At 48.6% G+C, this 20,742-nt stretch overlaps 3 protein-coding genes across 4 annotated transcripts; 2 read left to right on the forward strand and 1 right to left on the reverse strand.

Annotated features, from left to right (window-relative positions):
- The first annotated feature begins 1,312 nt into the window (after window positions 1-1,312).
- LOC115352853 (cytochrome P450 2D17) lies at window positions 1,313-11,201 on the forward strand. 2 transcript variants are annotated; one of them, XM_030041549.2, is made up of 9 exons: window positions 1,314-1,695; window positions 3,594-3,765; window positions 4,502-4,654; window positions 5,312-5,472; window positions 5,616-5,789; window positions 7,614-7,755; window positions 8,374-8,561; window positions 9,499-9,640; window positions 9,758-11,201. In XM_030041549.2, the coding sequence occupies exons 1-9, from the start codon at window positions 1,483-1,485 to the stop codon at window positions 9,934-9,936; spliced, it is 1,524 nt and encodes a 507-aa protein (XP_029897409.1). In that variant the 5' UTR covers window positions 1,314-1,482; the 3' UTR covers window positions 9,937-11,201. The 2 variants fall into 2 exon arrangements, with proteins under 2 accessions (XP_029897411.1, XP_029897409.1); XM_030041551.2 differs by lacking the exon at window positions 4,502-4,654 and having other exon boundaries at window positions 1,313-1,695.
- Window positions 11,202-12,967: 1,766 nt separating this feature from the next.
- On the forward strand, window positions 12,968-15,806 carry NDUFA6 (NADH:ubiquinone oxidoreductase subunit A6). The gene is made up of 3 exons (XM_030041235.2): window positions 12,968-13,147; window positions 13,702-13,817; window positions 15,158-15,806. Exons 1-3 carry the CDS (start codon window positions 13,021-13,023, stop codon window positions 15,287-15,289), a joined length of 375 nt encoding a protein of 124 aa, XP_029897095.1. The 5' UTR covers window positions 12,968-13,020; the 3' UTR covers window positions 15,290-15,806.
- Window positions 15,807-17,362: 1,556 nt separating this feature from the next.
- Window positions 17,363-19,954, reverse strand: SMDT1 (single-pass membrane protein with aspartate rich tail 1). The gene is made up of 3 exons (XM_030041236.2): window positions 19,707-19,954; window positions 19,051-19,191; window positions 17,363-17,640 (listed from the first exon to the last, which is right to left on the reverse strand). Exons 1-2 carry the CDS (start codon window positions 19,860-19,862, stop codon window positions 19,054-19,056), a joined length of 294 nt encoding a protein of 97 aa, XP_029897096.1. The 5' UTR covers window positions 19,863-19,954; the 3' UTR covers window positions 17,363-17,640; window positions 19,051-19,053.
- Window positions 19,955-20,742: the final 788 nt, after the last annotated feature.

The raw sequence follows: 20,742 nt of genomic DNA on the forward strand, positions 1-20,742 counted from the left end.
TGTCTTTCCTGAAGAGCTTATGTCCATCTGTGGCAGCTCTCCAGTCATGTGAACTACCCCGCCATGTCTCTGTAATCCAAAAGAAATCATAATTCTGCAGTTGTATGGGGGCTGATAATTCACCCCGTTGTTTCCCATGCTGCCTATGTTTCTTTACAGATACTTGAGATGAACCCTGAGTCATGATGCTTTCACAAGGGACATGCAAGGTCATGCTGTAGCAACTCCAGTGAGGGGACCTCTGCACACAGATGATGAGAGTTTAGGTGCCCCCCTGGGCAAGGGGCATTTCGAGGCCCTGGCTGCATACCAGAGCTGACTGCAAGTCTTTGCAGGTGCATCACTTTGCAGTCTGAGCTCTCCATCACTGTTGCAGCAATTGCTCCATTAGGAGCTTTTCTCTGATCACGCTGAGATCACAGATCAAACCGTGATGGGTTTACTCCTTCTTTTTAGCTAGAACTAACTGTCATAAGACCGAGCTTTATTGATCTCCGATGGCAGAGATGCCAGGAGCACATAGCTGTGCTGCTTTAGGAAATACTTTGACTATCTCATAACTGTGTGTGCATTACTGCTGCCCCAAAGGCTGGAAATTCAAGGCTCCTTGCAATACATGTGCTTTCTCCCTTGTATCTGAGCTGTATTCTACAAAAATCAAGGTCATCATGCTGACTGCCATTTGGAACTGAGTAAAGATTGTTATTCCCAGAAACAAATGATTTTTAAAATCTGAGGGCACCACTTTAGGCTAATTTCTGTGACAAGTGCTTTCTATAAGGGAAAGCTTGACCTAACCTGAGCTTTCTCAATGGAACAAATCCTCAGCCCTGCAAACAGAAACCTCGATGATCTGTGTTTAGGAGCTGCTTCTTCCTTGACTTGTCTGTACAAACAAGACGGCGACACAGATTTAAACAAACTCTTTCAAAATTGCCCCATGAGAATGCAGCAAGACTAGATTGCTTGCTGTGAACTGTGATCCCACCTCAGCTGTGGGAGAGGGCACCCGAACACCTGGACCTCACCCAGCTCTGCCCCACAGAGGGCACCTCTGCAGAAGCTGCCACCAGCAGCAGGGACAAAGAGGCCTCTGAGCTCTGGTTTTGCAGAAGGAGGAGGAAGAGGAGGGATGACCTCCATCACCACTCCCCCAAGGCTGAGCTGAGCAGAGGAGGAGCTTCAGCTTTGAGCCAAGTCCCACATTCAGAGGCCAGCAACTGCAGAGAGAGAGGAGCAGGGAGACAGAAAAAGGGAGTGTGGGAAAGAGGAGAAAGCAAGGAGAAGAGGGCAGCTGCCTGGGGAAGGAAGGGAGAGGGAAGGAGAGGGGAGGGAGGGAGAGGGAAGGGAAAGGAAAAGAAAGAGAAGGGAAAAGAGAAGGGAAGAGAAGAGAAGAGACAAGAGAGAAGAGGAATAAAGCGAAAGGAGGCAGAAAGTGTCTTGGGTCAAAAGAGGAAGACCAAGGAGTAGACAGGCTACGAAATGGCATTGCTCCTGTGGCTGCAGTCCCAGCTGTCATCCTGCTGGAGCAACATCTCTGTACTGGGAGTTTTTCTTACAGTCTTTACTTTACTTTTCGACTTCATGAAGCGCAGGAAGAAGTGGAGCCATTACCCGCCAGGCCCAGTATCGCTGCCGTTCATTGGGACCATGCTGTATGTTGACTTCCGCAACCCACACCTCTCCTTCAACCAGGTGAGTGCTGGCCCCCACGACGAAGTGCCCCTCACATGACCGTGGACCCAGGAGGCGTGGGGACACCCTGGCATGATCTACCCTTGCACAAAGCTGAAGGGCAATGCCCTCTCCAAAGTCCAGGACGAAGTAAGTCACTGCCTAAGGACACTGACCTGACCCATAAAGATAAATAGATAATCACACACCAATACTTGCCAGCCTCCATCTCTTGATCTATGCCTGAGCTCAGTGGGAGATGCTGTTGTGCCCCCAGTGACAGATGATGCTTGGTCTGCTGTAGAGCTGGCCGCCAACTTAACACGTGGGCAGGTGTGGGGGCAAGGGAATGGGGAGATGTGTAAACAAGGGGAGACAAGCAAATGTCTGTGGCCTGGGAATGTGGCTGCAGGAATGGCAGACTTGCCTGTGAGTTACTTAAGCACGCCTACAGGCATGTGACAGTTTCAGCTAAAGAGATCAGCTTGCAGGATTTGCCCCAGCAGCTATGCCCAAAATCTCGGCGGCGTTCCTATTCAAAGTCAGGGCTTAGCTTTTCTCAAAGGAAAAGCACAGCACAGCTTGCAGCAGATAAACCACGGGGGGGGGGTGTGCTTCAGTTTGCAAACTCGAAAGACCTTTTCTCTAGGACGGCACTGTTCAGCTGTCTGTCCAAAATCTACCAAACGGAGAAACTAAATATAGCATTTGTATTATTTGCTTGCATATAGTCCAAAAGATTACCATTTTCAAATCACATCATGTCAGGATCATGCTAACCACAATCTTGACCAGTAATCACTTTTAATGAAGTATTCTAGTGCCAGTGAAGTGCTAATTCCCTTTCCAACCCCACTGCAAATACAGTCTTAAGTACTTCAGTTCCCTGCATTGCTACAGTGCAGAAATGAAGACACTTAGCTTTTTAACAACAACAAAAAAAAAGAAGACAGGAAAAAAGAAAAAGAAAACAGAGCACAGTCTGTGGGGCATTGCTACTATTGCACTGTCTTCCAACAACATGGTCCTGAGCGCTTTGTTCAGTGTTACTGACTAGCAGGGGAGCTTCGACCTGCCTTCCCAGGAGTCTATGTCCAGTCAAAGGGCTCATCTACCTGGAGGAGACTTAGCTCCATGGCAAGCTCCCATGGTGAGTGTATGGCTGACAGGCTTACCTGTGAAGCCAACCTGCTGTCAGTGTTATGTCTCTTATAGAGCACAACACATGTAGGGTGTGTGCCAGTTACCAGTCTTACTAGATGTGTACGCTCCTTTTAGGGAGAAAGTTGACCTGAAACTCCAGTGTGGAATTGCCTCTTCCAACTGTGTTTCTGGGAGCCGGGCTCTGAGTAGATCTTCAGGAACAAATGCATGCTAAAAAAAAATTACATATAACCTTATCATCAATATTTCATTCTAGCAGAAGTAGACTAACTCAAAACTTGCCTAGTCTTTCAAATCAAAATAAATACAAGTATTAGGAAATAATTAATTGTTGAGCATGCAGCCTTTGAAATCCTAAAAAAGGTCCTTGACCTTGTGTTGTCAGACAAAATCCAAACTACTTGCGCAATGGTCATGGTAACAGTTTGGCCAGGATAAGCGTACTCTAAATCTTTCCACTCACAGAGCATTGATCCCTGCTTCAGCTGCTGTTTGGCACTGCTCTGAGCTGTTGCACTGCAAAGACAAAGGTCAAAGATCAGCTGAAGGTCTCCTAATACAAGCACCTCAAAAAATCACTAAATAATAAAGGCCCTAAGGAAGGATATGGTGATAACATGGTTTAGTGGGCATGGATGATAGTTGGACTCGATGCTCTTGAAGGTCTTTTCCAACCGAAATGATTCTATGATTCTATATTTTTGATGTTACTTTCAGCTCATTTTCAGGGATGTACTTTTTTTTTATCTTGGCAGCTTCACAAGAAGTTTGGAAATATCTTCAATCTCCAGAACTGCTGGAGCAACCTGGTAGTACTGAACGGGTATAAAACAGTGAAGGAAGCCCTGGTCCACAGATCGGAGGACTTTGCTGACCGACCATACTTCCCAGTATATGAACATCTGGGCTACGGAAATAAATCTGAAGGCAAGTCCCTTGGAAATGGACATTCCTCACTGGCACTAGCACAAGGAGGACTGGGTAAATGGTGGCTAAGGGGAAGATCTTCTCAGTACGGTGCCACCTTCTCATGTCCCTCTGGTCAATCGCCTTGTATGTCTGCCACCCTTTGGTGGTGACAAAATCAGTTTTGATGAAAAGGGGACTCCCCTTAGTGGTTGTAGTACAGCTGCAGGTGCTAGTGCACACCTTTTCAGTAGTGTTAGGATTCTATCAGTGGTACAACTTTCCTGCCAGTGTTGGGAGCTGGTAGCTCCTGACACCCAGTGATTAGTCCTTATGCTTACACACTATGTGCGTGTCGTTGTCGTCACAAAAAAAAAGGTAACTTTCTTCCAAGACAGAGTATTATCCAGCATCCAGCCCACACCTCTCATCCTCAGCTCCTGTGTGGTGGCACAAGCTGCTACCCAGGCCACACAAGCTAAGGGTGCTGAATGGTTTGGGGGAGTCACTCCTTTATCCTTAGCAGCACTTGTTGCTCTCATTGAAGCCTCCCTCCACCTTCATAGCCATACACATGCATCAGAAGGTGCAGTAATCCGTTTTTAGAATTGCTGTATGAACAAGCTCTACAAGATCAGACTCTTTCATCTATCCACACAGACCTGTACCTCCAAACTCACATTTGTTATTCTCTAGCAAACTTTGCTTGATGTACGGGTCAGAGCTCCCGACATTTCTTGCTCATCCATAATTCCAGGGATTGTTATGGCAAGATACGGGCACGTCTGGAAGGAGCTAAGGAAATTCACGCTCTCTACCTTGAGGAACTTTGGGATGGGAAAGAAATCCCTGGAGGAGCGAGTGACGGAGGAAGTGGGATTTCTGTGCTCTGCAGTCAATTCTGAAGAAGGTTTGTCACATCCGGAAGGATGGGGAAATCATAGAAAAAGGCAATACAGTGATGCAGAGAGAGAACTAATACTAGAGCCACTCTCCTTCGCATGCAGTGCTCTCTTCCTAAGCAAATGCAGTGTTTCTGGTCTGTATGCATTAGTAATCCTGCTGTACCTTGAAGCCACTTCTACTTTACACAGTGGGGCTACTGTAACACTAATCACTTTGAAACAGGAAACAAATAGGAAATAAATAGAAATAAAGAGGTAAAGTATAATTATTCCCAGAGCTGGGTAACTCTTACCTTTATGAAGTTTAGTGGAACATACTGATACTATCACATGCAATAAAAGTGTAGCTGAGAGTTTTCACACAACATCGCCTGTCATCTAGACACAAAGCAAAGAAAAGTGTTATCTGTCACGTTACAGAACAACCCTGCAACTAAGCTTTGCTCTGGAGTTTTCTCCTTTAAACGAGGATCAACCAAATAGTAGTAGGAGAGGAGAAAATCTTCACTTCCTAGTACGATGCATTTGTACTTTGAGTGGTTTGGGGGCTTTTTCTCTTGAAGGCATCAAGGAGGCATTTGTGTATTCTCGTTGCTGACAGCTGAGGTCCAACAGCTTGTTGTTGCTTAGCTTCATTGCTTGGTCTCCATTTCCATTTTTAGGTCGTCCTTTCGATTTACGTTTTCTCGTAAATAATGCAGTCTGCAACGTGATCTGCACCACCATCTATGGAGAGCGTTTTGACTATGGTGATGCGACATTCAAGAAGCTGTTACATTTGTTTGAAAACTCCCTGAATGAAGAAGCTGGATTCCTGCCTCAGGTAAACGAAGACCTTAATATGTTCTGTAAGAAGCTGCCCCCTGTTGCTTGAGAGCATTGTGTTTTTATTATTTTTCTTTTTTTTGCATCACATAATATCTTCTCTCTCTCTCTGTCTCTCTTTCTCTGGTTCTGACATCCCAGCTTCTTAATGAGGTGCCCATTTTGTTGCGCATCCCTGGAGTGCCACAGAAAGTCTTTCGAGGGCAAAAGGCATTCATGGACTTCATAGACGTGCTCATAGATAAGCACATGGAGACCTGGAACCCTGCTCACATCCGAGATTTCACTGATGCATTTTTAAAGGAAATGGAGAAGGTAGGGTGACACCAGGAGAACCTCAGGGTCCGGGGGCAATTACGCTGCCCGTTTAAGCTTATTGACAGAGCCTGACTTTCCTCATAAAGCTGTATAAAACCTCTTACTAATTTCCTACTTTTTCATTCCATGTTGTATCTTGAGAAGAAAGGTGTTGAACTTCTTCATGCTGTAACCTCCTTTATTGTCTTAAGAGACCATATTATCTGCTGATGTTCTTGTACCCATTTTCTACCTTCACGTTCCCCTCAGAATCTAGCAACTCCCTTCTTTCCAGCCTACACCATTCTGAAGGCATTTAAAAGGCAGTGATTGAGAATTCACTAGTATTTCTAAGTTTGTGCCAGGGGACAAGCCAACGTGCAAGTTCCTTTGTATGTCAGTGCCTTAATGACTGATGTCTCAAAATCAGTTACAAAACTGCAGCAACAGACTGGCTTTTTGGTATGGTTGCCCAGTCTGTTGCTTGTCTTTAAACCAAGTTATGACTTGGAAAGACGGCATCTCCTTCGGGATGCATGTCTTCGAATTGCTTGCTAAGAACTAGTTCCCTACAGATCAGATGAAGGCCTAAATCTGAACCTCACTGAAATTAAAAGGAGTCTTTCCTTTGATTCAGTCAGGCATGAACTCAGTATAAAATCAAAAGTACTTGCGTCAGCCCATCCAACCACCGTATGTTTCTGCACATGGATTCACTAAATTACAAGTGCCAGATGAGCAATAGTAGCAAATTCTGCCTGCGAATTGCTTCTACCATCTGAGTCCTTAGGCTGGACTGCTGCTCTGCATAACGAACCCTGCCGTGCTGTGGGCACTGGGCACCTCCAGTCCACGTGTTAGCTCCCCCAACTCACACGGGCAGAGCAACGGGACCTACGTTACTCTGCACTGAGCAGTACTATTTGGGGGTGGATGTGAGCCTGACCATGTTGCCACCTGTCACATCTCTCTTCTGTTCACTAAGGTCCCCTGATAAGCCAGTCTGATAAATCCCTCTACTGGGTTAACTTTGGTCAGGTCAGCCCCATAGCTCCCTTGCTAGAGATCTTTTATTGGAATAACAGTTGAGTCTTAAATGCCTTATTAATTGCTATCCATATTACAACAGCATCAAAATACACAGAATAACTTAACAGAAGCTAGTCCCTAGGAAAGGAAAGTATAAAGAGGATTAGAAAAGACAAGCAGATGAACTCATGCAGAGAGCTTGTCATATCTCATATGCTAACAAATTTGAGCTCAATTAGCATTTGGATGAGAGACCAGTTTTGCTGAAATTGGTGTTGCAGGCTTAATAGGCAGCAATGATACCCTGATCTTTTTTTTTTTTTTATTGTAAGAAAATAGCAGGGCAGAAGCAGTGAGAATCTGTAATGCATAGCTATAGATAACCCCCTCAAAATACTGTTAATTTTGCATTTGCCACATCAATGCAGCCTCCTCTCTACTGCGTGGGTTTTATGATCTGATCAAACCTGAATAACTGTGTTCCACCTCCTCTGGGGGAGGACGTTATGGCAAGTGGCAGGGGCCTGCTGTCTGTTTGAGAGCACAAGGCATTCACTTCTGTCCTGAAGGCAGGTGTAGCCTTCATCTCTCAGGATACGGGAGGTGACTGATGACCTTCAAATACAGAGGTAACAGCGTTACTGAAGTACATCAGTCATATACAGACCATTGCCTGTGTTGTGCTCTACTTTCCCAATGAACTTCTTGGTCAGCAAAAATGGATCTAGTGCTTCTCAGTACTTCTCTGGAACAATGGTCTTCTCACCCAGCAAGTACCCCAGCTCCAACCACCCACTTGTTTGCTCTCCACAGGGTAAGGTAGCTGAAGAGAATGGTTTCAGCTATAACAACCTTCGTCTGGTGACCGCAGACTTGTTTGCAGCTGGTTCCGAGACTACCTCCACCACTCTCCAGTGGGCATTTCTATACATGCTTCTCCACCCGGAAATACAGAGTAAGTCAGAAGACAGGCAGAGGTGTGGCATCTTCCCTTCAATCCTCATTTTTCTGTGAGGAGACCGAACATCTTCTCTCCATGGTTTGGGGATTTTGCAATGAGGAGCAGCTTTGGTGATTGTTCGTCTAGCAGAAACCAGTAGAAACACTTTCCAAACATAGCTGTTCTGGCAGTGACCAGTGGCAGGGGGGAAGCCCTGACAAAAAGACTGGAGTTGGAAGAGCAAGTTCACTCTCGCCTTCATTTTGAAGGCTACCTGGGGACTTTCACTGGCCAGCGCACCCTCTTTCCAGGATTTGGAATAGATGCTAATCTGTTTTAATTCTCTAACGCTGCATGCCCAGGTACCCTTTCAGCTGCACAGAGCAGGGGTAAGGTAGCACGTCGAGTGACAAGACCTTTATTAAAGACACTGTGCACAAAGAATAGTTATACAGATGGCTCTGAGCAACTGAAAACAAATGCATTCCCCTCTAGTTTCTGTTCCTTTCTCTAATTGCTTGTCCTGCTCTCACCCAGCGTCTATAATCTCACACTGCCAGCCTTCCTACAGCTTGTACCAGCCCCTTCTGTTTATCTAAGGGCACTCTAATTCCTTAGCTGTGCTGCTTTCAGGTAAGGTCCAAGCAGAGATTGATAAGGTGATTGGCAGAGAGAGATCACCCACCATGAAGGACCAAGCAAGCATGCCCTACACCAATGCTGTGATCCATGAAGTACAACGCTACGGGGATGTCGTTCCTATTGGACTACCTCACATGACATACCGGGACACCAAGTTGCAAGGCTTCTTCATTCCCAAGGTGACTGCGACCAGATAGGCAATGTGGCATCCTCTCCCTGTGCAGATGCCAGGCATGGAGTGTGGGTGACCCCACCCAACTCTGCAGCATTGTACTTCCAACCCCAAATTAGTCACTGGCAAGTGCTGAAGTAGGACTTGAAATGCTAAATCTGGGCAGATGGTCACATTTGTGCTCTAGGCTTGTGCTGGTTGTGTGGGAACCCAACTGCAGTGGCACCTCAGTGCAAAGGTTTGCTTTCCTCTTGATGAGCTGTGACATCCACTGCCTGTGTTGGAAGGAGAAAGTAACAGAGCCTAACGGACTCTCTGGAGGCACACGACACCAGCTTACTGCTTTCCTAAGATGGCAGTAATTAAAACTCTAATCTCTGAAGCTATTCAAATGCCACTGGCATTCAGTCCACTGCCATTGTGACAGGCAGCTGCCCTGGTAGCAATGCAAGCCTGGGATGGGTTGGTTTTTTGGTTTTTTTTAGCCTTGCGATATCTCCTCTAGCTTAGAACATTGACATGTGAAACAGGAAAGCTTTGCAATTTCCCATGGCCCCTGTGAAAGCTGGGCTTTGAAGTCTGTCAGTCAGCTGCTTCACTGCAGCTATAAAACAAGTCCAGGAGGAGCTGAAAAGCAGAGACTGTTTCCACTGTGTAACTGATATTGGCATTTGCATGCAATAGCCTCTGTAAGGATACAAACTGCCAAAGTTCAGATGCTTCAGAGCACAGGGGAGGCACCATATGTCATTGCAAAAGTGCCCTGCTTTACCTCTGTTTTAAATAAGATACAGAAAGTGAGATCGGTGCCTTACTCTGAAGCACTGAACGATGGTTGCTACTAGATGGGAGACATGGACCAAAGGGGGACCAGCACCAATCCTTTGTGCCAAGATAACGCTGCTGTTCTCACCTAAATGGTTTCCTCTTGTGGAGGAGTGCAGGGGACAACAATCATCACCAACTTGTCTTCCGTGCTGAAGGATGAGGCAGTCTGGGAGAAGCCAAACGAGTTTTACCCCGAACACTTCCTGGATGCAAACGGGCATTTTGTGAAACCAGAGGCCTTCCTGCCTTTCTCAGCAGGTAAATCTGAGGGGAGGATCCAGCTGCAAGTCAGAGGCACAGCAGGAGGGCTGATCTGCTCCTCCCAGGTGGTTTAATGTCCTGTTTCATGGACTCTTCCTACTCCCTCTCTTGCAGGTCGCCGTGCCTGCCTGGGGGAACAGCTGGCCAGGATGGAGCTCTTTATTTTCTTTACCACTCTTCTGCAGAAATTCACCTTTGTGCTCCCCGAGGACCAGCCCAGGCCACGGGAGGATGGTCGCTTTGCCCTCACAAGCTCCCCACACCCGTACCTGGTGCGAGCTGTCCCAAGATAAGTGCGCGCTGCTCTCCTTTCACTCACAGACCACCACCAACGCAAACTCTGTCAGAAAAGTTGCAGGTCTAGGCAGGATCATGCTGGGTTCCACTCAAGACCTCTCAAGTCTGTGCAGATGTCCCCAGCTGTGTAAAGTAAGGATCTGGCCCAATATACAGTTTAGCTTAATTCCAGTCCTGGATCTTGAATCAGATAGCCATAGCAAGTTACGAATGACAATTAAGTTTGCAAGTACATATTTGCCTAATCAGCCAGCTCTGCTGTACTTGGGGCTCTCTTTGGTTGCAGCAGCAGTTCACTGAGCACACAGCTACTGAAAGAATTATTAGTCCTGAATTAGGTTACTGAAATACAAGGGTATCCTGGGTAAAAGGCAACCCTGGGGTCTTGCCAGTTCTAGGAACAAAAAAACTTGGAAAAATCTATAAGGTACTCCTGGCCCACTCTCTTCATCGTTAGCCCCACTGCATACCCAGCCATGCTCTGCCTCCCATGCAGTGCCATCCCACAGCAGTGTGTGCCTCTGCCTGGTGCCCAGGGGACTCCAGCTCTGGCTTGGTTCCTGAAAAAAACAATCCAGGGCCGGTCAGCTGATTTGGCATGTGCTGCTGGTGGGCAGGGCAAGAGCTTCAGCTCTGACAACAAGTTGACATTTAAACACAGTTTCAGAGCAGTGCTCCTGAAAAAAATCTTACCTGATACATACATATCCCCTTCATTCCTTCCTGCTTATTGCATACTCCCGTCTATTGCACATATATTGCATTGCCTTCATTTATAACCCCAAAGACGGTAAGTTTTAATCCTGACAGCCCTTATGTCACAGTATGCCTCCAGTAGGAATAAATACCAAGGGGTACATAACTAATCTATATGGTGTTCCAGCCACAGAAGCAGGTCATTTGTGAAATACAGAAGTTCCTATAAATACATTTCAAGAGAAATCCTGGTGTTTAGGTTTACCACCTCCTCTAATTAGGCCTTGAAAACTGCTTTTTTTCGGCATTACGTAAAGTCGGCTCTTGGGCAGGTTTGGAACTCACAAAGGCATGGAGTTAACAGTGTTTGAAACAGTACAGCTGTAGATTCCAGAGCTACCTTTCTCCTTCTTCCTGCAATATTCCTGACATTGTTTTGCAAGGTGTTAAGGTATGTTGATGTTTAGATTAGTAGTAGCTACCTTGTAACCACGTGGCTGAAAAGACTATAGCATAAAGGAGCTTCTAGTCATAAGCGCAACTAAACCAAAAATCTGTGAAACTACATACATGTGTGTGCACACATTCCTATCTATCTTTCCAATAGTAATTTTAGAAGCTGTCGTGGTTTAACCCCAGCCAGCAACTAAGCACCACGCAGCCGCTCACTCCCCCCCCGCCCAGTGGGATGGAGGAGAAAATCGGGAAAAAGAAGCAAAACCCACGGGTTGAGATAAGAACAGTTTAATAGAACAGAAAAGAAGAAACGAATTATGAGAATGATAACACTAATATAATGACAACAGCAATAATGAAAGGATTGGAATGTACAAATGATGCGCAGTGCAATTGCTCACCACCCGCCGACCAGCACCCAGCTAGTCCCCCGAGCGGCGATTCCGCGCCCCCACTCCCCAGTTCCTATACTAGATGGGACGTCCCACGGTATGGAATACCCTGTTGGCCAGTTTGGGTCTGGTGCCCTGGCTGTGTCCTGTGCCAACTTCTTGTGCCCCTCCAGCTTTCTCGCTGGCTGGGCATGAGAAGCTGAAAAATCCTTGACATTAGTCTAAAAACTACTAGCAGCAACTGAAAACATCAGTGTTATCAACATTCTTCACATACTGAACTCAAAACATAGCACCGTACCAGCTACTAGGAAGGCAGTTAACTCTATCCCAGCTGAAACTAGGACAGAAGCCATGAAAGCTATTGAATGATGCGAATACTTCATAATACTGTTGTTAAGATTTTTCCTTCAGCAGGAAATGCACATTTATGCTTTTAATCTACAAAATAATCTGAAAGACTAAAAGCAATCTGAAAACTCTTCTTCCTCGCCTCTCCTCTTCGTGGTTGTCTCACAGTCCCCCTGCACGCCTGCCTCAGCTACTCACTTGACATTTCTCTCCTTATAGCCAGCACCCCATCCGTTTCTTTCAAGATCCTTTCCGTGTTCCTTTTCTGGTTGGTTCACCAACACTGAGCTGAACACGCTTGGGTTTATAGTTACCAGCACAGACCTAAGTGTTTTTACAGCGAAGGTTTCAGTGAACTAAACTTCAAACAGAAGGCATTCCAGCACTCACATATTTGGACAAGAAGTGCAGGTATAGCCAGAGAAGGGACCGGCTTTCTCAGCGTGCGAGAAAGCGCTGAAAGTCAAGCGGCGTGTGCGAGCATCGGCTGCTGTGCCGGTCTGGAGGCATCTGGAGGCAAAAGGCAGCCAACGGATCACTGCCAAACACAGACCTAGCGCCGGCACTCGGGCAGGGGACAGCAACTCCTCCGAGTCAGAAATGGCCGCCAAGGCCAACCGGCCCGTGTCGGGCTGGGGGCAGGCGCTGCCGCAGCACGGGCAGGAACGGGGGGCTGCCATGGGAAGCGCCCTGCAACCGCCGCGGCACGCCGCCCGGGGCCCCGCCCCCGCCGGTGCCTGCGCGGCGGCACGACGGGGCCTCAGCGGGGAGCGGCGGCGGCTGCTGCGCCCGCCCCGCCTGCGAGGAGGCTGCCAAGAGGCCGCGGCACCTCCACGGCCACGCCGCGGTGAGCCTTGCGAGGCTAAACCCGCCCCGTACCGCCTTACCGCCGCTCTCCCTTCCCTTCCCCGCCGGCCCCAGCCCCGGCCCCGGTCCCGCCAGACGGCGCAGAGCCCCGTCGCCCCGGGAGGCGGGGCATCCCACGGCCCTGCCCACCCGGTCTGCTCCTCCCCTCGCAGCCGGAGGTGATTGGCGTTTCTGCCGATCAATCTGATGGCAGGCCGTCGGCCGCCGCGGTTTGCCAGACCCAGAAGGCTGGAGTGGCAGCGCCGCCGACCAATAAAGGGTCGCCGTGCCGGTGCGCCTTCCCACCGGCGGGACGCAGCGCGCGGAGGCTGAACCAAGATGGCGGTAGCGGGCAAAGGAGCGGTGTCTGCCGCAGTGAAGCCGATCTTCAGCCGGGACCTGGGCGAGGCGAAGCGGCGCGTGAGGGAGCTGTACCGGGCCTGGTACCGGGAGGTGCCCAACGCGGGTGAGGGGCGCGGAGCCCGCCACGCATGCGCGGGCGGGACCGCGAGCTCAAGGTCGTAACGGCCACCCCGCAACCGTTGGGTTCTTAAAGGGCCCGTCGGGGGGTGCCGGTCACCCCGGGGCGGGGGGGGGGGGGGTATGTGTGTGTGTGTGTGTCCTGCCTCCCCCCACCGCTGCCCCGGGGCCGGTGGACGCGGTTGCTGGGGGCCGTCCAGCGGCTGCGGCGGCTCCCCAGTGCAGCACAGGCCCGCCGCCCCCCGGGAGGCGGAACCCCGGCCTCCTCGGGCCTTTCCTGCCACTTGGCTTTCCGAGCTAAGCAGAAGAGAAAACTAGCCTTAATTTCGCAGAACGGGGGCGTGTGACAGGATTGCCTGCCCCATAAAACCGCACCGCGGCTGTGGGGTTCACTCGCTTTCAGTCAGTCACGTCAGTGAAGCCGGCGGGGGCTGCAAGAACAAACGACTGTGCAGCGTGTTGTGGCGTTGAGCTGCACGTTGTCCATGGAAAAAAAGAAAAGCAGTAAAGGTGACCTCTGTGGGTGTCTGTTTTTCGTAGTACACCTATACCAGCTGGACATCACGGTGAAACAGGGGCGCAACAAGGTGCGGGAGATGTTCATGAAGAACGCCCACGTTACAGATCCACGGGTGATAGACATGCTGGTTATTAAGGTACAGACAAGTTACGTTTTGTTGAAGCTGCAGACAATGTGAGAGTGGGTAATTGGTGGTGAGTGTGACGGAGGAGAGGGTCAGTTTTTTATTTCGGCTTGTGCTATGGAGGAGTTGTCTCTTGCAATCCAGGTTGGTTTATCCCTGTCAGCAAACCTGTTAAGGGATCAAGCTGCTTCTGCATGCAGAGGAGTAGGGTCTTAACTCACCTACGTCAGAGTTGCTAGAATATGGATTTCCGCCACTCGGTGTACTGGCTCTTCCAGTTTGCACATGTTTAAAAGAGGAAGTCTATGGCAAGCAAAACGGTAGCTTAAATACCAAGTTTGTTGTTGCTTTTTTTTAGAAAACAATGGCAATCAAAGAAAGGGGAAAAAGATGCTGCTAGCTAGTTGACTGTTAAAAATTGTCTTTCTACTCCCTACAGTTCTCCCTTAGATTGGGATGTGGTTTTCTTCACCAATTCCGAAACATACATTAGAGGGCCAGTACTTGGGGGGAGGCTGGCTTTGGGTGGCAAAATGCCCCAGCTCTAACACATCTGGTTATGCCTCAGGCCTGAGAGACCTGTCTGGTTCAAAGCAGTAATCAGCATACCAAGAGTGGGGCAAGGCTTCAAAATGGGTCTGAGCAACAATAACTGACCTCTGCAGTTCTAGTGCATTAGAAAGCTTCCAGCCAAGGACTGGCGTGCTCACCTGTTGTATTTCTTGCATTTCAAGACAGTTAGTCTGTCTCTTACATGATGAAAATAATCTGGAAACAGAATCCTAGATAACACGATAGGTCACAATTCCAGGCAGTCTCATTTTGCCCCATGCTGCCATACTCCAAAACCAGTACAATAATTCATAGTCTGGAGCGTCACGAAGAAGTTACGTTTAATATCTCTGTTGTGGTGATACTGGTGCAAAGCACTCAGCTGTAAAACTAAGTAAAATTGCTGCTAACTTGCCGCTATTAAAAAAAAATTAAATAGAGGCACATGGAAGTTAGGAATGTTATGTAGAATTTTATGGGGGTGCCGGTCATGAGAGAAACAAAACAGGTTCTAAGAATGGGGCAGGGTCCCTTGCCTGTTCCTCAGGGCTGGGAAGCTGTGCTGCAGAGACAAGTGACTTGTTAATATAGGACATGAAGCAATGAAGTCACAAGGCAGGAACAGTATATATGTTTGTGTCACAGTTCAGGCCATGCAAGTAGTCTTTAGGAGTACAGAATTGTTGATGCAGCTGTCTTAAGGGTGTTTCTAAGTGCATTTAAATAACTTTCATAGGGCTGTATAGTTAGATTCGGGCTCTAACTGAGAACTGGTCTAAAATTCTTCTGTCTCTGCGCAGGGAAAAATGGATCTTCAAGAAACCATTCAGGTATGGAAGCAGAGGACACACATCATGAGGTATTTCCATGAGACGGAGACCCCACGACCTAAAGACTTTCTGTCCAAATTCTATGCGGGCCACGATCCCTGAGAGATTGACTCTGTGTCTTTCTGCCTTATATTACAAATAAAGTTCTATACAGTAGAAAAAAAAATCTGTACAGAAAGATCATATGGCACATTAGGAGCATAATGACTAACTCTGAATCCAGAGTGTGTACGAGTTGTTATGATCTATATGAAGAGCTGTGATTTCCTAGTTTTGCCAATGTATGTCTTCAGTGGATGGAGTTTGTCCCATCATTTGCCCTGGAGCGTCAGCTGAATAACCACAACGCAACCTGGCTGTGGGGCTTTCTGCTTAGCCTGCAGCCCTGTGTGTAGGTGTTAGGTCTGTGGAAGAAAGAGTGGGGCTTCAGAGAAGCCAGTGTAGTTGCAGAAATTTCTTGTGCTTGAGGCCCATCTGTATTCATGCAGTGTTTTGCAATTTCATGCCATGACATTGTTGATCCTGTGTTTTTTACTTGGACGCTAGTCTCTGTTTACTTCCTCACAGAGAATGGTGTAAGATCCAATAGGCAAATAAAGCCCTTTGTGCAGTAAAAAGACCAGGAGAGTCCGTTACCCTGCTGTAAAATGAAATTACCTGGAAAAATTTTTTTTGGTACTGTTTTCTAGAATAGGGAGGCTCTGTAAGAGCTTCTGATGCCTAGCAGATGGTGTCCTACCATGACCTCCTTAACTGAATCAGGAATAGTAGCTCCCTTTTGAGAAGGGTCAGGAGAATGTGTTCTTTCACCAGTCAGAATGGGTTTTCAGCAGGTAACTTGGTGCTGGATCTTGCCCCATGTGTGATCAGCATTGAATCTTTGTAGTATGCTCAAACTTCTTTTTATCCTTGCCTAAATACTGGGGCTTTCTTCCCCGTATGAGGACTGTAAAGCAGCACTCCTCAGGTTATGTGTACGTATGTGTAGCTAGGGGCTTTGGGGGTGGGATGTTTTTAAGGACAAGGTTGACACTGTCAGGAAGGGCCAGGACATATGGTGGGATAAAGCAGTGATAAGGAATTTGGTAGTATAGAAAACATGAGCAGGGATATGTTTGGCTCCCAAGAGCAGATGAGCTGGAGCAACCCCTTCTCAGGCAGCTTTGGGGAAGGAGGGGGCAACTCAGAGTGACTCAAGAACCTGCCAGCTGCATTCAGCTACAGCTTTTGGGGCTACTTGGATTGCAGGCTCCCTTTGCTCTCAGTACCCATGCTGGAGAGTTACAGAGCAAACATCAAAAGCAGCGTCAAATAATAAGGGAGCAAATGTGGCTGTTTGAACTATATGCTGTGCTAATGTGTGCAACATTAAAAGAAACTCTTTAACAGCTATGTGAATACTGAAGGGGAAAGTGGGCAGTCAAGAAAAGAAGCCAGCTCTAGTGACCAGAAACCATGAGACACCAGGGCAATGCTGGCTTAAAAAAAAAAATTAAAAAAAACAAAAAAAAACCAAAAAAAACCAAACCAAAAACCAGCTGCTCTGATGTGACTGAAGGTACTCTATGCATGCCCCAGCAGTAGAGAAGACCTTTTAAGTCTATTATACAAAGATTTAATTGCAATAGTAAACACTTCTATGTAAAGAAGAGTTGAAGTTCATATACAGTTGAGAAAATAAATATATTAGGGCTTATACAGAAGAAACTACTGAACCACCTAGAAAATACTAGGTACTTGGAGCCGGAGTGTTCAGAGATTAAATGCTATAAAACACATCCGCGAGTTAGTTTGCCTCTCATGATCTTAACCTTCTACCAAAACTACTCAAAACTTTTAACTCTGCAATGATAATACTGTATTTAATCCTCCATGAGATTAAATTAATGATATAGTCTCCATGAGATAGACCTACTAGGTTGTAAATCAGTGTTATGTGAACTGCAGTGCCAGTGTCAATATGCACTCCATTCTTTTAAGGGGGCTGCTGCTTCCTCTAGGATTCCTGAAATGTACTGTAGATAAGTCCTTTCTATAATTCAGTACTAATAGGAGGAAATAAATAGGAAGAGCGCCTCCTTACTGGAACAGATGTACGGCGGTAGAAAGGTTAAGACAGAAATGCTAGGACATAGGCACATCATCTATAAGAAGATGAGACCAAAGTCATACATCTCAATCTCTTCATCTTTAATTGTTTCCCGTACTGCTAATAAAAGGAATCCCAAGCAGTCTTTGATGAGGAGAGCCTGCAGGTGCAAGGATGCAGAGCCTATCAAGCACTTCCTTCAACCCTGATCTACAGATTTCCGTCATACAGACATGCGCAGGACACTCGCTGGCAAAGGGGATACAGAGCCCCCTGTCCCGTTCAGGAAGGACAAAACACAGGTGACATGTTGGAACCATTGCTTTGTCAATGGTTTTCTCCCTTCTGTTCTTCCATTATGGTTCTGCAAATAGAATAATAAGCTGTTACTCTTCAGATAGATACACTGTACTGAGCTCCAGTCCATACCCTCCCCCCGAACCACACACAATGGGGGTTTACATAAAAGGAGTTTCTAACAGGCCATTGCAGTCTTTACAGTCTTTTAATTCCTTGTTTTTAGCTGCACAGCGCATGCTGGAAAATCCCGTTATCAAATGGAATACATCTACCAAACTGATTATAAAGCAACACTATTTACAACAACACTATTTACAACAATGTCTTTAAAACAGCTTCTTTGGTCTATAAAGAATCAAATACACCCAAACTCAAATCTTTACACAAGGGCAAGCCAAATGGAATACCATAAAATGGTGAAAAGTGTAGTGTAGTGTACTGCAGATAAAGGTAAATTATTTCCGCTCTTCCTTTATCCAGTGAGTCTGACTGGTCCAACTACTCCAGCGGTCAGTGTTGTAACAGCCACCAGACTGTTTGTTCTGACAGGTTCTGGAATTCTCTTAAATTGTCCACCTCTGTATCAGAATTTCATACCAATAAGTGATTCTCTTTTAAAATAGTTATTCTGTGAGTTAGCAGAAGACTTTTAAACAGGTAAACAGGTAGAATAGAATCATAGAATCATTTATGTTGGAAAAGATGCTCAAGATCATTGAGTCCAGCTGTTAACCCTACACTGCCAAGTCCACCACAAAACCGTGTCCCTAAGCACCACGTCTACATGTCTTTTAAGCACCTCCAGGGATGGTGACTCAACCACTTCCCTGGGCAGCCTGTTCCAATGCTTGATAGCCCTTTTAGTGAAGAAATTTTTCCTAATATGCAATCTAAACCTCCCCTGGCACAACTTGAGGCCATTTCCTCTTGTCCTATTGCTTGCTACTTGGGAAAAGAGACTGACCCCCACGTCGCTACACCCTCCTTTCAGGTAGTTGTCGACAGAGATAAGGTCTCCCCTCAGCCTCCTTTTCTCCAGGCTAAACAGCCCCAGTTCCCTCAGCCGCTCCTCATAAGACTTGTGCTCCAGACCCTTCACTGGCTTTGTTGGCCTTCTTTGGATGCATAACATAGTACCACTGAAGTCCCTCTTTTTTGTCTGCAGTATAGACCCTCACTGACTACAGTTTATTTCTGATTCAAATGACAAGATCTAGAACACCATCAGTTTATTCTGATCTCTTAACAAACGCGTGTTGTGGAGATTTCACATTCATACACCAGTCTGGCCTACTTTGGTATAAAAAAGCAGAAAAGTTCATAGCCAGAAGCAATACTGTGTCTGCGTGTTTAACTGCAAATGCACCTTTCAAGCTGTTGCTGTCTGTATTTCCTAGTCTGAGATTCTCCTCCCTGCCCCAAGCCAAACAGGACGCACAAATAATTAAAATTGCTGGCGACGTTAATGACATACCCTTTAATCATCGTCGTCGTCATCCTCTGGGACAAAGATGTCATGTTCTTCAAGTAGGGCTGCGAAGTTCTTACTGATCTGAGTCCCAACGTACAGGAAGGGGATCACAACGCTGAATACCCTGAGGAGGCCGAAGGGCGTCTGCGAGGAACAGACTGATCTTTACCAGCAAGCTGCACTTGGCTGAACCCACGTACTCCCTCCCGGCTCCACAGGCGCGCAGCGGCAGCGGGAAGCACAGTTCGCCGTCCCTCCTGCCAAACCACCGGCCACCGCATCGCGCTCTGTTGTACAGAAACTCCGGCACCGGGAGAGGAGGAACCCGCGGGGGGCGCGGGGCCTGCCCAGTGGCTTAGGCAGGGAGAGCGGTTGCCGGTGAGAAACGGCTGCGTACAGGCGGGCGCTCGTCTCCTCCTCACGGCGCAGCGACCGCCGCCGGCTCGGCGGGAAACGGGCAGCCCGGGGCCCGTCGCCCTCCCGCAGGCGGGCGCTTCCGCACCCCCGCCCCGCCCACAGCCGCTCCGCTCATTAGCCTAGAACCTGTCACTCGCTCCCGCCGCCCCGCCCGCAGCAGCTGCGCCCGCACCGATTGGCCACCGCTGCCATCCGCCACGCCGCGATTGGCTGCCGCCCCCACCGGCTCGCCCCTCGCTCACCTTAACCGGCTTGGGCAAAATGGCACCGCTGCGGGTGACGGTGGCGCTCCGGGAGGGCGCAAGCGGCACGGCCGGCCCGCGGCGCGGCCTGCCCCGGCCCGCTCGCCCCGAGTAAGCCGCGGCTGCCGCCAGGAGCCGCCCGCCCGCCGCTGCCATCCTCCCGCCCCTCGCCGGGCTCCCGTCACGGCCGAACCGAGGCGTCCCCCGCGGCGCACGGGCCTCCGGCTCTCGCGAGGCTTGAGCGGGAGGAGCGAGGCCGCCAGTGCGCGTGCGCGAGGCGGGGCCGCCAGGCCCGGCCTCGCCCCCGGCTCCCCCCGGGGCCTGCCCCGCCGCCCGGAGGGGAAGGGAACGGGAATGGGAACGGGAACGGGAACGGGAACCGGGCAGCCCTTCCCCGCCGAAGGGCGCAGAGGCTCGGCAGGAGAAGGCCGGGCCGGGTGAGCCCACGAAGGGGCAGGGTGGGAATGGCCCGGGTGCGCGGGGGGTGCGCCACGGCCCTTGGCAGCCTACGGGCTACAAAGGAAACCCGTTTAGTGGGCCTCGCGGCCTGAAATACAAACGTTTACGGTGTCTTGAAAGGCCCTAATGCAAGTCCCGCGCGTAAAACAAAGGCGCGTGTGAAACCACCTCTTGGAAGAAGAACAGTCCGTCTGCCCAAAGCAGAAGCTGCTCAGGCGGCGGGAACGCTTCCACAGTGGGCGCTGCCTGGTCACCGCGCTGGTCGCAGAACACGCTTGGTGCTGGTGAGAGGTGCCCCCGATGCGGGGACTCCACGCGTGCCCCGTGCGTTCCAGTGGGGCTTATTAAGTTTCTGTGCAAAGGCAGTTGAGAGGGGTAGGACTGGGAGGGGGTCACCGACCCCCAAACTATTAATGTGGTAGCTGTTGCAACGGAAAATGTCCAACCTTGGTCATGAATGTCCACCAAATGGCTCGGGGTGGCTACGGGTAAAATCTTTAGGTTACTCTTATCGCCAGGACCTGCATTCAGTGGAAAACATCACCACAGTTGTTTCCTAAAAAGATAAATGTGCATT

This window comes from Aquila chrysaetos, chromosome 17, assembly GCF_900496995.4.
Source record: "Aquila chrysaetos chrysaetos chromosome 17, bAquChr1.4, whole genome shotgun sequence".
Classification (NCBI taxonomy): domain Eukaryota; kingdom Metazoa; phylum Chordata; class Aves; order Accipitriformes; family Accipitridae; genus Aquila; species Aquila chrysaetos.

Bases quoted from the DNA above. Each gene is read 5' to 3' on its own strand.
- LOC115352853 (XM_030041549.2), top strand. From the start codon at position 1,483: ATGGCATTGCTCCTGTGGCTGCAGTCCCAGCTGTCATCCTGCTGGAGC. The intron at 4,655-5,311 runs GTTTGTCACATC...TTCCATTTTTAG, and splicing joins TGCAGTCAATTCTGAAGAAG to GTCGTCCTTTCGATTTACGT. The intron at 5,473-5,615 runs GTAAACGAAGAC...CTGACATCCCAG, and splicing joins AAGCTGGATTCCTGCCTCAG to CTTCTTAATGAGGTGCCCAT.
- SMDT1 (XM_030041236.2), bottom strand. From the start codon at position 19,862: ATGGCAGCGGCGGGCGGGCGGCTCCTGGCGGCAGCCGCGGCTTACTCG. The intron at 19,192-19,706 runs GTGAGCGAGGGG...TGTTCCTCGCAG, and splicing joins TTTTGCCCAAGCCGGTTAAG to ACGCCCTTCGGCCTCCTCAG.
- NDUFA6 (XM_030041235.2), top strand. From the start codon at position 13,021: ATGGCGGTAGCGGGCAAAGGAGCGGTGTCTGCCGCAGTGAAGCCGATC. The intron at 13,148-13,701 runs GTGAGGGGCGCG...TGTTTTTCGTAG, and splicing joins CCGGGAGGTGCCCAACGCGG to TACACCTATACCAGCTGGAC. The intron at 13,818-15,157 runs GTACAGACAAGT...GTCTCTGCGCAG, and splicing joins TAGACATGCTGGTTATTAAG to GGAAAAATGGATCTTCAAGA.